This window comes from Anomaloglossus baeobatrachus, chromosome 7, assembly GCF_048569485.1.
Source record: "Anomaloglossus baeobatrachus isolate aAnoBae1 chromosome 7, aAnoBae1.hap1, whole genome shotgun sequence".
NCBI lineage: Eukaryota > Metazoa > Chordata > Amphibia > Anura > Aromobatidae > Anomaloglossus > Anomaloglossus baeobatrachus.
Genome location: NC_134359.1, coordinates 277,887,412 through 277,903,191, shown reverse-complemented (window position 1 = coordinate 277,903,191; position 15,780 = coordinate 277,887,412). Strand labels below are relative to the sequence as shown.

General features: G+C 52.6%; 2 protein-coding genes across 7 annotated transcripts in view; one reads left to right on the top strand and one right to left on the bottom strand.

Moving 5' to 3' along the window:
- The window catches only part of ANKS3 (ankyrin repeat and sterile alpha motif domain containing 3), a 42,114-nt gene extending 28,079 nt beyond the window's left edge, over positions 1–14,035 (bottom strand). The window contains exons 1-5 of one of the 2 annotated variants that reach the window (XM_075318211.1): positions 13,904–14,035; positions 9,861–10,042; positions 3,431–3,629; positions 3,220–3,341; positions 171–252 (exon numbers count right to left, since the gene is read on the bottom strand). In XM_075318211.1, the coding sequence (XP_075174326.1) occupies positions 171–252; positions 3,220–3,341; positions 3,431–3,629; positions 9,861–10,018 (561 nt within the window). In that variant the 5' untranslated portion in view covers positions 10,019–10,042; positions 13,904–14,035. Of the gene's footprint in view, positions 1–170; positions 253–3,219; positions 3,342–3,430; positions 3,630–9,860; positions 10,043–13,553; positions 13,682–13,903 lie in introns of those variants that run through there. The other variant, XM_075318210.1, reaches the window with a different exon arrangement.
- A 168-nt stretch (positions 14,036–14,203) lies between these two features.
- LOC142245479 (dynein axonemal assembly factor 8-like) overlaps positions 14,204–15,780 on the top strand; it is a 145,957-nt gene continuing 144,380 nt past the window's right edge. For 2 of the 5 annotated variants that reach the window (XM_075318208.1, XM_075318205.1), the window contains exon 1: positions 14,205–14,310. The gene's annotated coding sequence lies outside the window, so the exon portion shown is untranslated. Of the gene's footprint in view, positions 14,395–15,780 lie in introns of all 5 variants that reach the window. The other 3 variants (XM_075318209.1, XM_075318207.1, XM_075318206.1) reach the window with 3 other exon arrangements.

Here is a 15,780-nt window from a genome sequence, read left to right as displayed (position 1 = left end):
TTAAAAAACAAAAATCTGTAAGATTTGTGCAGTTTTAGAATATACCCAAGTGGTCATCTTCTACACGTTGGTGGAACGCAGAGACTTGAGGACGGGACGTCATGAGAACCGCTCACCTCCTAACGCGGAAGGAAGCGGCGCCGGAAAAACTACTTTATCCGGAGACTTACGTGGTTCAGTAAATGCTGCACTATAATCTCATGTCCTGATGCCGCGGCCTCCATCAGGGGGGTGAAGCCGTACACCGGTTCCCTAGGAGTCAAGCAGTTTTCTAGTTAGGGACAAGATCACGCAATGCAGGGAATGACATCAAATAGGAAATGTCTGCATGTTATAATCAGGCTTAAAGGGATTGTCCTGTCTATGAAGGATACTTTGGGGCACTTTGCACATTACGGCATCGCTAGCAATGCCGAGCGCGATAGCACCCACCCCCGTCGCACATGCGATATCTTGTGATAGCTGCCGTTGCGAACATTATCGCTACGGCAGCTTCACACGCACTTACCTTCCCTGCGACGTTGCTCTGGCTGGAGACCCGCCTCCTTCCTAAGGGGGCGGGTCGTGTGGTGTCACACAGCAGGCGGCCAATAGAAGCGGAGGGGCGGAGATGAGCGGGATGTAAACATCCCGCCCACCTCCTTCCTTCTGCATAGCCGGCGGCGGCAGGTAGGAGATGTTCCTCGATCCTGCGGCTTCATACACCGCGATGTGTGCTGCCGCAGGAACGAGGAACAACATCGTATCTCCTATTCGTGCCACATTATGAAAATGACCGACGCTACACAGATCACCGATTTACGTCGCTTTTGCGATCATTTATCGGCGCATCTAGGCTTTACACGTTGCAACGTCGTTACCGGCGCCGGATGTGCGTCACTTTCGATTTGACCCCGACGATATCGCAGTAGCGATGTCGCAACGTGCAAAGTACCCCTTTGCTTAGACTGGACAACCACTTTAAAGGACATTGTCAGCCCAAACTGACATTATAAACTGAGCCCCCGTCCTTGTGGAGGATACTGCCCCCAATAATAATCACACTTTTATTATTCTAATCGCTGCCTCCGTGCTGCAGAAACTGACGTGTAAGCAGATATGCTAATTAGCAAGCTCTGTGTACCCTGGGTGTGGCCAAGAGACTCCATGCACAGCTCCACCCACTGTTTTGCATGTCCCCGCCTCCCTTATTGGTAGCTGACAGCATGGTCTTGCTTGGAATGATCTCTGTCTGCAAAGAAAAATCAGATGACCCAGAGCTGTCAATCACCAGTGATAGAGGTGGGGCATGCAAAACAAGGGGGAGGGATGAGTCACTCAGCCTGTTGGCCACACCCAGGATGCACCAATATCCCTAATTAGCATATCTGATTAAACTTCAGTTTCTGCAGAACAGAGGCAGTGATTAGATTACGAAAGGTGCCATTTTTATAGGGTGTACATCCCCTACAAGGCTGTGTGCTCAGTTTATACTGACAGTTTGGGCCGGGAGACTAGATTATCCCAAAATAGTAAGTTATCTTCTTTCCATAGAATGGTGGACTAAAGAGGGTCCAACTGCTGAGACCCCCATAATCCAGAGAATTGGGCTCAGCAAAGCCCTATAGGAACACAGGGGAGTTAAAGGGAACCTGTCAGGTGCAATATGCGCCCAGGACCACGAGCAGTTCTGGGTGTAAATTGCTAATCTTTGACTAACCTGTCCCTGTATCTAGTAGCATAGATAAAAGGATCTTTAGAAAAAGTATTACAAAAGATCCTTTATGATATGCTAATGAGCGCAGGGACTAGTCGCAAGGGCGTTACTTAATGCGCTCATTCTGCCCTCTTAGTATGTTAGCAGGCCCTTGTGTCCGTTGTCACCGCATCAGACACTGGCTCCCCAGTACGTCCGATCCTGTGCACTAGACATATATGAAGCCGGGACGCGTACACCTGGCTTCATAGTGCACATGACCGGAAGTGCCGGGACTTCTGATCATGCACACTGACCTTAAACCCAGCGCCTGATGTGGTGACAACGGACACAGGTACGCATGTCACTACTGATGATGATGCTGGGCAATGGGCATTGAATAGCATGTTAGTACACCCCTGTGAGTGTGCTAACATGCTAAAAGGGAGAAATGAGAGCAGGAACTAACGCCCTTGGGACTAGTCCCTCGCTCATTAGCATATGATAAAGGATCTTTAGAAATACTTTTTCTAAAGATCCCTTTATCTAGGCTACTAGATGCAGAGATTAGCAATATACACCCAGAACTGCTCATAGTCCTGGGTGCATATTGGACCTGACAGGTTCCCTTTAAGCATATTCATTCATTCATTGTCTATGGGGCTGCCAGAAAAAGCGGAGCAATGGCCATAGACAATGGAGTAGAGGTGAGGATGATCTACTTCACATGGACGGACCAGTCTCAGGATCATTGGGGGGTCCCAGCAGCCAGATTCCCAGCAAGTTATGCCCTATATTACGAGGGTGGCACGGGGGTCAGTGGTTAGCACTGCAGTCTTGTGGTGGCTCAGTGGTTAGCACTGCAGTCTTGTGGTGGCTCAGGGGTTAGCACTGCAGTCTTGTGGTGGCTCAGGGGTTAGCACTGCAGTCTTGTGGTGGCTCAGGGGTTAGCACTGCAGTCTTGTGGTGGCTCAGGGGTTAGCACTGCAGTCTTGTGGTGGCTCAGGGGTTAGCACTGCAGTCTTGTGGTGGCTCAGTAGTTAGCACTGCAGTCTTGTGGTGGCTCAGTGGTTAGCACTGCAGTCTTGCAGCGCTGGGGTCCTGGGTTCTAGTCTCACTAAGGACACCATCTGCAAGGAGTTTGTATGTTCTCCCCGTGTTTGCGTGGGTTTCCTCCGGGTTCTCCGGTTTCCTCCCACACTCCAAAGACATACAGATAGGGACTCTAGATTGTGAGCCCCAATGGGGACAGTGTTCCTGATGTATGTAAAGCGCTTTGGAATTAATAGCACTATATATGAATAAATATTATTATTAATTATATTATTATTATTATTATTATATAGTACACAAAAGGGAATCCCTTACTATCTTGAGAAAAGTAAACCCCCTTTAGATGGAGATCCCCTCTATTATGGGAACCTAAATAGGTACAAAGCTGTGCGTGGTAAACAATGGCCAGGAGAGCAGAGCGCTCAGGAGCTATGAAGGGGCACGGAGAGTCGGACGGCACAACGTGACCCAATAGGCCTTTGCGTTCTTACTTGGCATCGGCATTGGCTCCATTCTCCAGCAGGAATCGCAGCATCCGCTGATGGCCAGCGCTGGTGCAGTGGAATAACGCGGTCCAGCCTCGGGCGTCTCGCGCCTCGATCTCTGCCCCCTGCTGCAGGAAGAAAAGACATAGACCAATGGTAATAAGTGAGCACAGAGCGGAAGACGGGAGCCGATTCCCCCCCGATCCCACGGCCATACCTGGATCAAGAAGTAAGCCACGCTTTCATTGCCACAGCTGGCGGCCAGGATGAGAGGGGTCTGCCCGCTGGGGGTCCTGCAGTTCACATCCACCCCGGCTTCCAGCAGCAGGCTGACCACAGCGTCATGGCCTATGTATGAGGCATACATGAGCGGCGTCCATCCACCCAGGTTCGCCTGGTTCAGATCCACATCTCTCCTGTGCAAAGACAAATCACAGCATTAGGCAGAGGCGGCACCGATGACGAGGGATAAAGGGCGGCCACCTTGAAAAGAAGGGAATTTTGTTTACTTACCGTAAATTCCTTTTCTTCTAGCTCCAATTGGGAGACCCAGACAATTGGGTGTATAGCTTCTGCCTCCGGAGGCCACACAAAGTATTACACTTAAAAGTGTAAAGCCCCTCCCCTTCTGCCTATACACCCCCCCGTGCATCACGGGCTCCTCAGTTTTGGTGCAAAAGCAAGAAGGAGTAAAAGTTATAAATTGGTTTAAAGTAAATTCAATCCGAAGGAATTTCGGAGAACTGAAACCATTCAACATGAACAACGTGTGTACACAAAGAACAACAGCCCGAAGGGAACAGGGGCGGGTGCTGGGTCTCCCAATTGGAGCTAGAAGAAAAGGAATTTACGGTAAGTAAACAAAATTCCCTTCTTCTTTTTCGCTCCATTGGGAGACCCAGACAATTGGGACGTCCAAAAGCAGTCCCTGGGTGGGTAAAATAATACCTCGTAATAGAGCCGTACCACGGCCCTTTCCTACAGGTGGGCAACCGCCGCCTGAAGGACTCGCCTACCTAGGCTGGCATCCGCCGAAGCATAGGTATGCACCTGATAGTGTTTCGTGAAAGTGTGCAGGCTCGACCAGGTAGCCGCCTGACACACCTGCTGAGCCGTAGCCTGGTGCCGCAAAGCCCAGGACGCACCCACGGCTCTGGTAGAATGGGCTTTCAGCCCTGAGGGAACCGGAAGCCCAGAAGATCGGTAAGCTTCGAGAATTGGTTCCTTGATCCACCGAGCCAGGGTTGATTTCGAAGCCTGTGACCCTTTACGCTGGCCAGCGACAAGGACAAAGAGTGCATCCGAACGGCGCAGGGGCGCCGTACGAGAAATGTAGAGTCTGAGTGCTCTCACCAGATCTAACAAGTGCAAATCCTTTTCACACTGGTGAACTGGATGAGGACAAAAAGAGGGTAAGGAGATATCCTGATTGAGATGAAAGGGGGATACCACCTTAGGTAGAAATTCCGGAACCGGACGCAGAACCACCTTGTCCTGGTGAAACACCAGGAAAGGGGCTTTGCATGACAGCGCTGCTAGCTCAGACACTCTCCGAAGTGATGTGACTGCCACTAGGAAAACCACTTTCTGTGAAAGGCGTGAAAGAGAAATATCCTTCATTGGCTCAAACGGTGGTTTCTGAAGAGCCATCAGTACCCTGTTCAGATCCCAGGGTTCTAACGGCCGCTTGTAAGGAGGGACTATGTGACAAACCCCCTGCAGGAACGTGCGTACCTGTGGAAGTCTGGCCAGGCGCTTCTGAAAAAAACACAGAGAGCGCTGAGACTTGTCCCTTAAGAGAGCCGAGCGACAACCCTTTTTCCAATCCTGATTGAAGGAAGGAAAGAAAAGTGGGCAAGGCAAATGGCCAGGGAGAAAAACCCTGATCAGAGCACCAAGATAGGAATATCCTCCACGTCCTGTGGTAGATCTTGGCGGACGTTGGTTTCCTAGCCTGTCTCATAGTGGCAATGACCTCTTGAGATAACCCTGAAGACGCTAGGATCCAGGACTCAATGGCCACACAGTCAGGTTGAGGGCCGCAGAATTCAGATGGAAAAACGGCCCTTGAGACAGCAAGTCTGGTCGGTCTGGTAGTGGCCACGGTTGACCCACCGTGAGATGCCACAGATCTGGGTACCACGACCTCCTTGGCCAGTCTGGAGCGACGAGGATGGCGCGGCGACAGTCGGACCTGATCTTGCGTAACACTCTGGGCAACAGTGCCAGAGGAGGAAACACATAAGGGAGCTGAAACTGCGACCAATCCTGAACTAAGGCGTCTGCCGCCAGAGCTCTGTGATCTTGAGACCGTGCCATGAATGTTGGGACCTTGTTGTTGTGCCGTGACGCCATTAGGTCGACGTCCGGCATCCCCCAGCGGCAACAGATCTCCTGAAACACGTCCGGGTGAAGGGACCATTCCCCTGCGTCCATGCCCTGGCGACTGAGAAAGTCTGCTTCCCAGTTTTCTACGCCCGGGATGTGAACTGCGGATATGGTGGAGGCCGTGGCTTCCACCCACATCAGAATCCGCCGTACTTCCTGGAAGGCTTGCCGACTGCGTGTTCCCCCTTGGTGGTTGATGTATGCCACCGCTGTGGAGTTGTCCGACTGAATTCGGATCTGCTGGCCTTCCAGCCACGGCTGGAACGCCTTTAGGGCAAGATACACTGCCCTTATCTCCAGAACATTGATCTGAAGGGAGGACTCTGTCGGAGTCCAGGTTCCCTGAGCCCTGGGGTGGAGAAAAACCGCTCCCCACCCTGACAGGCTCGCGTCCGTCGTGACCACAGCCCATGATGGGGGAAGGAAGGATTTCCCCCTCGACAGAGAAGTGGGGAGAAGCCACCACTGAAGGGAAGCCTTGGCTGCCCGTGAAAGGGAGACGTTCCTGTCGAGGGACGTCGACTTCCTGTCCCATTTTCGGAGAATGTCCCATTGAAGAGGACGCAGATGAAACTGCGCAAAAGGAACTGCCTCCATTGCTGCTACCATCTTCCCTAGGAAGTGCATGAGGCGCCTCAGGGGGTGTGACTGGCCTTGAAGGAGAGATCGCACCCCTGTCTGTAGCGAACGCTGTTTGTCCAGCGGAAGCTTCACTATCGCTGGAAGAGTATGAAACTCCATGCCAAGATATGTCAGAGATTGGGCCGGTGTCAGATTTGACTTTGGAAAATTGATGATCCACCCGAAACTCTGGAGAGTCTCCAGAGCAATGTTCAGGCTGTGTTGGCATGCCACTTGAGTGGGTGCCTTGACAAGCAGATCGTCTAAGTAAGGGATCACCGAGTGTCCCTGAGAGTGTAGGACTGCTACCACTGCTGCCATGACCTTGGTGAAGACCCGTGGGGCTGTCGCCAGGCCGAAAGGCAGTGCCACGAACTGAAGGTGTTCGTCTCCTATGGCGAAACGCAGGAAGCGCTGATGCTCTGGTGCAATTGGTACGTGGAGATAAGCATCTTTGATGTCGATTGATGCTAGGAAATCTCCTTGGGACATTGAGGCGATGACGGAGCGGAGCGATTCCATCCGGAACCGCCTGGTCTTTACGTGTTTGTTGAGCAGTTTTAGGTCCAGAACAGGACGGAAGGATCCGTCCTTTTTCGGTACCACAAACAAGTTGGAGTAAAAACCGTGACCCTGTTGCTGAAGAGGCACAGGGATCACCACCCCTTCCGCCTTCAGAGTGCACACCGCCTGAAGAAGAGCATCGGCTCTCTCGGGGGGCGGAGATGTTCTGAAAAAACGAGTCGGAGGACGAGTGCTGAGCTCTATCCTGTAACCGTGGGATAGAATGTCTCTCACCCATCGGTCTTTTACCTTTGGCAGCCAGGCGTCGCAAAAGCGGGAAAGCCTGCCACCGACCGAGGATGCGGAGTGAGGAGGCCGAAAGTCATGAGGAGGCCGCCTTGGGAGCGGATCCTCCGGCGGTCTTTTTAGGACGTGACTTGGACCGCCATGAATCGGAGTTCCTCTGATCCTTTTGAGGCCTTTTGGACGAGGAGAACTGAGACCTGCCCGCGGGCCGAAAAGACCGAAACCTGGATTGTACCTTCCGTGGTTGAGGTCTGTTTGGTTTGGACTGGGGTAAGGATGAATCCTTTCCCTTGGATTGTTTAATGATTTCATCCAATCGCTCACCAAACAGGCGGTCGCCAGAAAATGGCAACCCGGTCAGGAACTTTTTGGAAGCAGAGTGTGCCTTCCATTCACGTAGCCACATGGCCCTGCGGACTGCCACCGAATTGGCGGATGCTACCGCCGTACGGCTCGTAGAGTCCAGGACAGCGGTAATGGCGTAGGACGCAAACGCCGACGCCTGAGAGGTTAAGGACACCACTTGCGGGGCAGATGAACGTGTGACTGCATTAATCTGCGCATGACAAGCTGAGATAGCTTGGAGTGCCCATACGGCTGCGAATGCTGGAGCAAAAGACGCGCCGATAGCTTCATAGATGGATTTCAACCATAGTTCCATCTGTCTGTCAGTGGCATCTTTGAGTGAAGCCCCATCTTCCACTGCAACTATGGATCTAGCCGCCAGTCTGGAGATTGGAGGATCCACCTTGGGACACTGAGTCCAGCCCTTGACCACGTCAGGGGGGAAGGGGTAACGTGTATCCTTAAGGCGCTTGGAAAAACGCTTATCTGGACAAGCTCGGTGTTTCTGGACTGCCTCTCTGAAGTCAGAGTGATCCAGAAACATACTCAATGTACGCTTGGGAGACCTGAAACGGAATTTCTCCTGCTGAGAAGCTGACTCCTCAATTGTAGGAGCTGGTGGAGAAATATCCAACACCTGATTGATGGTTGCTATAAGGTCATTCACTATGGCGTCACCATCAGGTGTATCCAGGTTGAGCGCGGTCTCAGGATCAGAATCCTGATCTGCTAACTCCGCTTCATCATCTGGAGAGTCCTCCTGCTGAGACCCTGAACAGTGTGATGCAGTCGAGGGAATTTCCCAGCGAGACCGCTTAGGCGGCCTGGGACTGCGGTCCATGTCAGAGACCTCACCCTGGGACCCATGGGTCACCCCAGGAGCACTTTGCAGCTCCAATTGAGGGGGGCCTGGGGTCAATGATTGAACAGTGCCCGGGACCTGAGTCACCGGTCTGGACTGTAAGGCTTCTAGTATCCTAGCAGACCATTTATCCATACTCTCAGACAGTTTGTCAGCAAATACTGCAAACTCCGTCCCTGTCACCTGGACAGTGGTAGCCGGTGGTTTCACCTGGGCCACCAGTAGCAGAGGCTCCGGCTGAGTAAGTGCCACAGGGGCCGAGCATTGCACACAATGAGGGTCAGTGGAACCTGCCGGTAGTATAGCCGCACATGAGGTACAGGTTGCAAAGTAAGCCTGTGCTTTGGCACCCTTGCTATTTGCAGACGACATGCTGTTGTCTCCTCTGAGTACAATCCAGGAGGGTATATAGCCAAAAATCAACAGTGCGACAGTACAGTGTAAATGTATAGCATATAAGCATATATATATATATATATATATATATATATGTACACTTCTGCACTCAGTGGGGCCAGCACCTCAGGTGCTGCTTACCGACCGCTGAAAGCGGTTGTGTGATCACCAGAATCCCTGCATGGGCCTCCCAGAGCCTGTGTCTCTCCTCTCCAGCGTTAGAAGTGCTGACAGGAATGGCTGCCGGCGTTCTGTGGAGAGGAGGGGGCCGTGGGCGTGCCCTAGAAAAAGTGCGGGAATCTGGAGCCCCAGTGTGCTGTATGAGGGGGGAGGAGGATACAAAGTATGCTCCAGCCCTCAGCACTAACGTCCTGTGCAGCGTCCCGCCCTTCCCCTGACTGGCAGGCCTGGGGGCGGGAATATGCGATACTAGGCCGCAAAAGCCGGGGACTAAAGTAATAAGCGCGGCCGGCATATAAGCGCGGTCGGCGCGGTAGTCCCCGGCGCACAAACACACCCAGCAGTGCTGAAGTGTATATGGCCACCAGCGCTCCATGCGCGGTTCCCACGGGGACACAGGGTACCTCACAGCGCGGCCGGCGCGGTAGTCCCCGGTGCACTAACACACCCAGCAGTGCTGCAGTGTGTGTGGCATCAGCGCTCTATGCGCGGTCCCCACGGGGACACAGAGTACCTCACAGTAGCAGGGCCTTGTCCCTGTCGATACTCGGCTCCTGTCAGCAGATTCCCCAGGGGCTGCGGAGGGAGCACGGTCTCATGTGCCTGGAGACCGATTAGGATCCCACTTCACCCAGAGCCCATTAAGGGATGGGGAAGGAAAGCAGCATGTGGGCTCCAGCCTCTGTACCCGCAATGGGTACCTCAACCTTAACAACACCGCCGACAAAGAGTGGGGTGAGAAGGGAGCATGCTGGGGGCCCTAGTATGGGCCCTCTTTTCTTCCATCCGACATAGTCAGCAGCTGCTGCTGACTAAGATGTGGAGCTATGCGTGGATGTCAGCCTCCTTCGCACAAAGCATAAAAACTGAGGAGCCCGTGATGCACGGGGGGTGTATAGGCAGAAGGGGAGGGGCCTTACACTTTTAAGTGTAATACTTTGTGTGGCCTCCGGAGGCAGAAGCTATACACCCAATTGTCTGGGTCTCCCAATGGAGCGAAAAAGAAACAGGGGAGAAGTACATACAGTGGAAGGCGATTTCTTACCTGCGCACGCAGCCCTGGACCACCTCGTACTGACCGATAGAGGCCGCGGTGTGAAGGTCCAGGGGCAACTCCTGCCCATCCAGAGGCTCTCCATACCACAGAGACAGGCTGCAGCTCAGCATCTCCGTCTCACTGGCTTCATCGCTGAGCTCTGCCATGTCGCCAACCTATACCGCGGTGTCCTGCAAAATAAAGAGAATGATTACAGCCAGGACAAGGCTCCGTCCTCCTCCTAATACACAGGCTCCTGTATACACAGCCCCGATCTCCTCCTAATACACAGGCTCCTGTATACACAGCCCCGTCCTCCTCCTAATACACAGGCTCCTGTATACGCAGCCCCGTCCTCCTCCTAATACACAGGCTCCTGTATACGCAGCCCCGTCCTCCTCCTAATACACAGGCTCCTGTATACACAGCCCCGTCCTCCTCCTAATACACAGGCTCCTGTATACACAGCCCCGTCCTCCTCCTAATACACAGGCTCCTGTATACACAGCCCCGTCCTCCTCCTAATACACAGGCTCCTGTATACACAGCCCCGTCCTCCTCCTAATACACAGGCTCCTGTATACACAGCCCCGTCCTCCTCCTAATACACAGGCTCCTGTATACGCAGCCCCGTCCTCCTCCTAATACACAGGCTCCTGTATACGCAGCCCCGTCCTCCTCCTAATACACAGGCTCCTGTATACGCGGCCCCGTCCTCCTCCTAATACACAGGCTCCTGTATACGCGGCCCCGTCCTCCTCCTAATTCACAGGCTCCTGTATACGCGGCCCCGTCCTCCTCCTAATACACAGGCTCCTGTATACGCGGCCCCGTCCTCCTCCTAATACACAGGCTCCTGTATACGCGGCCCCGTCCGGCTCCTAATACACAGGCTCCTGTATACGCAGCCCCGTCCTCCTCCTAATACACAGGCTCCTGTATACGCGGCCCCGTCCTCCTCCTAATACACAGGCTCCTGTATACGCGGCCCCGTCCTCCTCCTAATACACAGGCTCCTGTATACGCGGCCCCGTCCTCCTCCTAATACACAGGCTCCTGTATACGCGGCCCCGTCCTCCTCCTAATACACAGGCTCCTGTATACGCGGCCCCGTCCTCCTCCTAATACACAGGCTCCTGTATACGCGGCCCCGTCCTCCTCCTAATACACAGGCTCCTGTATACGCGGCCCCGTCCTCCTCCTAATACACAGGCTCCTGTATACACAGCCCCGTCCTCCTCCTAATACACAGGCTCCTGTATACGCGGCCCCGTCCTCCTCCTAATACACAGGCTCCTGTATACGCGGCCCCGTCCTCCTCCTAATACACAGGCTCCTGTATACGCGGCCCCGTCCTCCTCCTAATACACAGGCTCCTGTATACGCGGCCCCGTCCTCCTCCTAATACACAGGCTCCTGTATACGCGGCCCCGTCCTCCTCCTAATACACAGGCTCCTGTACACAGCCCTGTCCTCCTAATACACAGCCCCGTCCTCCTCCTAATACACAGGCTCCTGTATACACAGCCCCGTCCTCCTCCTAATACACAGGCTCCTGTATACACAGCCCCGTCCTCCTCCTAATACACAGGCTCCTGTATACACAGCCCCGTCCTCCTCCTAATACACAGGCTCCTGTATACACAGCCCCGTCCTCCTCCTAATACACAGGCTCCTGTATACACAGCCCCGTCCTCCTCCTAATACACAGGCTCCTGTATACACAGCCCCGTCCTCCTCCTAATACACAGGCTCCTGTATACACAGCCCCGTCCTCCTCCTAATACACAGGCTCCTGTATACACAGCCCCGTCCTCCTCCTAATACACAGGCTCCTGTATACGCGGCCCCGTCCTCCTCCTAATACACAGGCTCCTGTATACACGGCCCCGTCCTCCTCCTAATACACAGGCTCCTGTATACGCGGCCCCGTCCTCCTCCTAATACACAGGCTCCTGTATACGCGGCCCCGTCCTCCTCCTAATACACAGGCTCCTGTATACACAGCCCCGTCCTCCTCCTAATACACAGGCTCCTGTATACACAGCCCCGTCCTCCTCCTAATACACAGGCTCCTGTATACACAGCCCCGTCCTCCTCCTAATACACAGGCTCCTGTATACACAGCCCCGTCCTCCTCCTAATACACAGGCTCCTGTATACGCGGCCCCGTCCTCCTCCTAATACACAGGCTCCTGTATACGCGGCCCCGTCCTCCTCCTAATACACAGGCTCCTGTATACGCGGCCCCGTCCTCCTCCTAATACACAGGCTCCTGTATACGCGGCCCCGTCCGGCTCCTAATACACAGGCTCCTGTATACGCAGCCCCGTCCTCCTCCTAATACACAGGCTCCTGTATACGCGGCCCCGTCCTCCTCCTAATACACAGGCTCCTGTATACGCGGCCCCGTCCTCCTCCTAATACACAGGCTCCTGTATACGCGGCCCCGTCCTCCTCCTAATACACAGGCTCCTGTATACGCGGCCCCGTCCTCCTCCTAATACACAGGCTCCTGTATACGCGGCCCCGTCCTCCTCCTAATACACAGGCTCCTGTATACGCGGCCCCGTCCTCCTCCTAATACACAGGCTCCTGTATACACAGCCCCGTCCTCCTCCTAATACACAGGCTCCTGTATACGCGGCCCCGTCCTCCTCCTAATACACAGGCTCCTGTATACGCGGCCCCGTCCTCCTCCTAATACACAGGCTCCTGTACACAGCCCTGTCCTCCTAATACACAGCCCCGTCCTCCTCCTAATACACAGGCTCCTGTATACACAGCCCCGTCCTCCTCCTAATACACAGGCTCCTGTATACACAGCCCCGTCCTCCTCCTAATACACAGGCTCCTGTATACACAGCCCCGTCCTCCTCCTAATACACAGGCTCCTGTATACACAGCCCCGTCCTCCTCCTAATACACAGGCTCCTGTATACACAGCCCCGTCCTCCTCCTAATACACAGGCTCCTGTATACACAGCCCCGTCCTCCTCCTAATACACAGGCTCCTGTATACACAGCCCCGTCCTCCTCCTAATACACAGGCTCCTGTATACACAGCCCCGTCCTCCTCCTAATACACAGGCTCCTGTATACACAGCCCCGTCCTCCTCCTAATACACAGGCTCCTGTATACACAGCCCCGTCCTCCTCCTAATACACAGGCTCCTGTATACACAGCCCCGTCCTCCTCCTAATACACAGGCTCCTGTATACACAGCCCCGTCCTCCTCCTAATACACAGGCTCCTGTATACACAGCCCCGTCCTCCTCCTAATACACAGGCTCCTGTATACACAGCCCCGTCCTCCTCTTAATACACAGGCTCCTGTATACACAGCCCCGTCCTCCTCCTAATATACAGGCTCCTGTATACACAGCCCCGTCCTCCTCCTAATACACAGGCTCCTGTATACACAGCCCCGTCCTCCTCCTAATATACAGGCTCCTGTATACACAGCCCCGTCCTCCTCCTAATACACAGGCTCCTGTACACACAGCCCCGTCCTCTCCTAATACACAGGCTCCTGTATACACGGCCCCGTCCTCTCCTAATACACAGGCTCCTGTATACACGGCCCCGTCCTCCTCCTAATACACAGGCTCCTGTATACACAGCCTCCGTCCTCCTAATACACAGCCCCGTCCTCCTCCTAACACACAGGCTCCTGTACACACACTGCGGCAGATCATCACCTTTCTTCGCTCCGGGCTGCTCAGACTTTAGCCTCCCAGCTGTTGGACACTTCCCGCTCAGGACTCTGGAATCTGTAGTCTTTTACTACTCAGTAACTTCTAACTTTCTAATTTCAGTTAACTACATTTCCCAGAATGCTTTGCAGAAATCTCCGCCCATCTTCTGAATGACAACAAAAGAAACCAATCAAATTGACAAATAAATAAAGGGCGGTTAACAAAATAACCAATAGGAAGAAACCAAACTACATCCTTTCAGTGTACACTGCTGCGTACATATAAATACTGCTTTATGCAATAGGAGTAGCACAGGAATTAATTGCCAGTCACAATATTGTCCATCATTTTACCTGTAGCCACTGGTGAGGTCAGACGTCAGTTACAAACAGCGCGCTGTAATCTATATTTTATCTATCTGCAAGGACCTTAGGAGGCGGAACGTGAACTGGTTGCCTCGGTGACCAAAAAGGTGAGCGACGCGAAAGGATTATGTGGGCGTGGCTATGTCATGGACTTTTTTTTAGGCAGCAGAGCGTTTAGTAGGCGTGGTTTGACCGATGATGACCCCGCCCATTATTTTTGCCGTAGGCGTGGTCATTCTCTGGCTCCTGTATTAAACTGATAGGTGGGCGTGTCGTGTCCTCATGTAGTGGGCGGGGCAGTCCGCCGTGTTGTGACGGAGCTCATTAAGAGGCAGACGGTTTAACGGTGAACGTTGGTACGATCAGGAAACCGGAGGGGAGGGTGCGGGGAAACGGTTTTTATACACAGGTGGCGGGTAATACACAGCAGCCATACCCGGGATACACTGAGTGGGGAGACGTGGTTACCGTGGAGACAGGTACGCTGCAATGTATGTACACAGTGACTGCACCTGCAGAATAGTGAGTGCAGCTCTGGAGTATAATACAGTATATGTAATGTATGTACACAGTGACTGCACCAGCAGAATAGTGAGTGCAGCTCTGGAGTATAATACGCATGTAACTCACGATCAGTAATGTATGTATACAGTGACTGCACCTGCAGAATAGTGAGTTCAGCTCTGGAGTATAATACAGGAGGTAACTCAGGATCAGTACAGGATCAGTAATGTATGTACACTGTGACTGCACCAGCAGAATAGTGAGTGCAGCTCTGGAGTATAATACAGGATGTAACTCAGAATCAGTAATGTAATGTATGTACACTGTGACTGCACCAGCAGAATAGTGAGTGCAGCTCTGGAGTATAATACAGGATGTAACTCAGAATCAGTAATGTAATGTATGTACACAGTGACTGCACCAGCAGAATAGTGAGTGCAGCTCTGGAGTATAATACAGGAGGTAACTCAGGATCAGTACATGATATGTAATGTATGTACACAGTGACTGCACCAGCAGAATAGTGAGTGCAGCTCTGGAGTATAATACAGGAGGTAACTCAGGATCAGTACAGGATAAGTAATGTAATGTATGTGCTCAGTGACTCCACCAGCAGAATCATGAGTGCAGCTCTGGAGTATAATACAGGAGGTAACTCAGGATCAGTACAGGATAACTAATATACTTTATGTACACAGTGACTGCACCAGCAGAATAGTGAGTGCAGCTCTGGAGTATAATACAGCATGTAACTCACGATCAGTAATGTATGTATACAGTGACTACACCAGCAGAATAGTGAGTGCAGCTCTGGAGTATAATACAGCATGTAACTCACGATCAGTAATGTATGTATACAGTGACTGCACCAGCAGAATAGTGAGTGCAGCTCTGGAGTATAATACAGGATGTAACTCAGGATCAGTAATGTAATATGTATGTACACAGTGACTGCACCTGCAGAATAGTGAGTTCAGCTCTGGAGTATAATACAGGAGGTAACTCAGGATCAGTACAGGATAAGTAATGTAATGTATGTGCTCAGTGACTCCACCAGCAGAATCATGAGTGCAGCTCTGGAGTATAATACAGGAGGTAACTCAGGATCAGTACAGGATAACTAATATACTTTATGTACACAGTGACTGCACCAGCAGAATAGTGAGTGCAGCTCTGGAGTATAATACAGCATGTAACTCACGATCAGTAATGTATGTATACAGTGACTACACCAGCAGAATAGTGAGTGCAGCTCTGGAGTATAATACAGCATGTAACTCACGATCAGTAATGTATGTATACAGTGACTGCACCAGCAGAATAGTGAGTGCAGCTCTGGAGTATAATACAGGATGTAACTC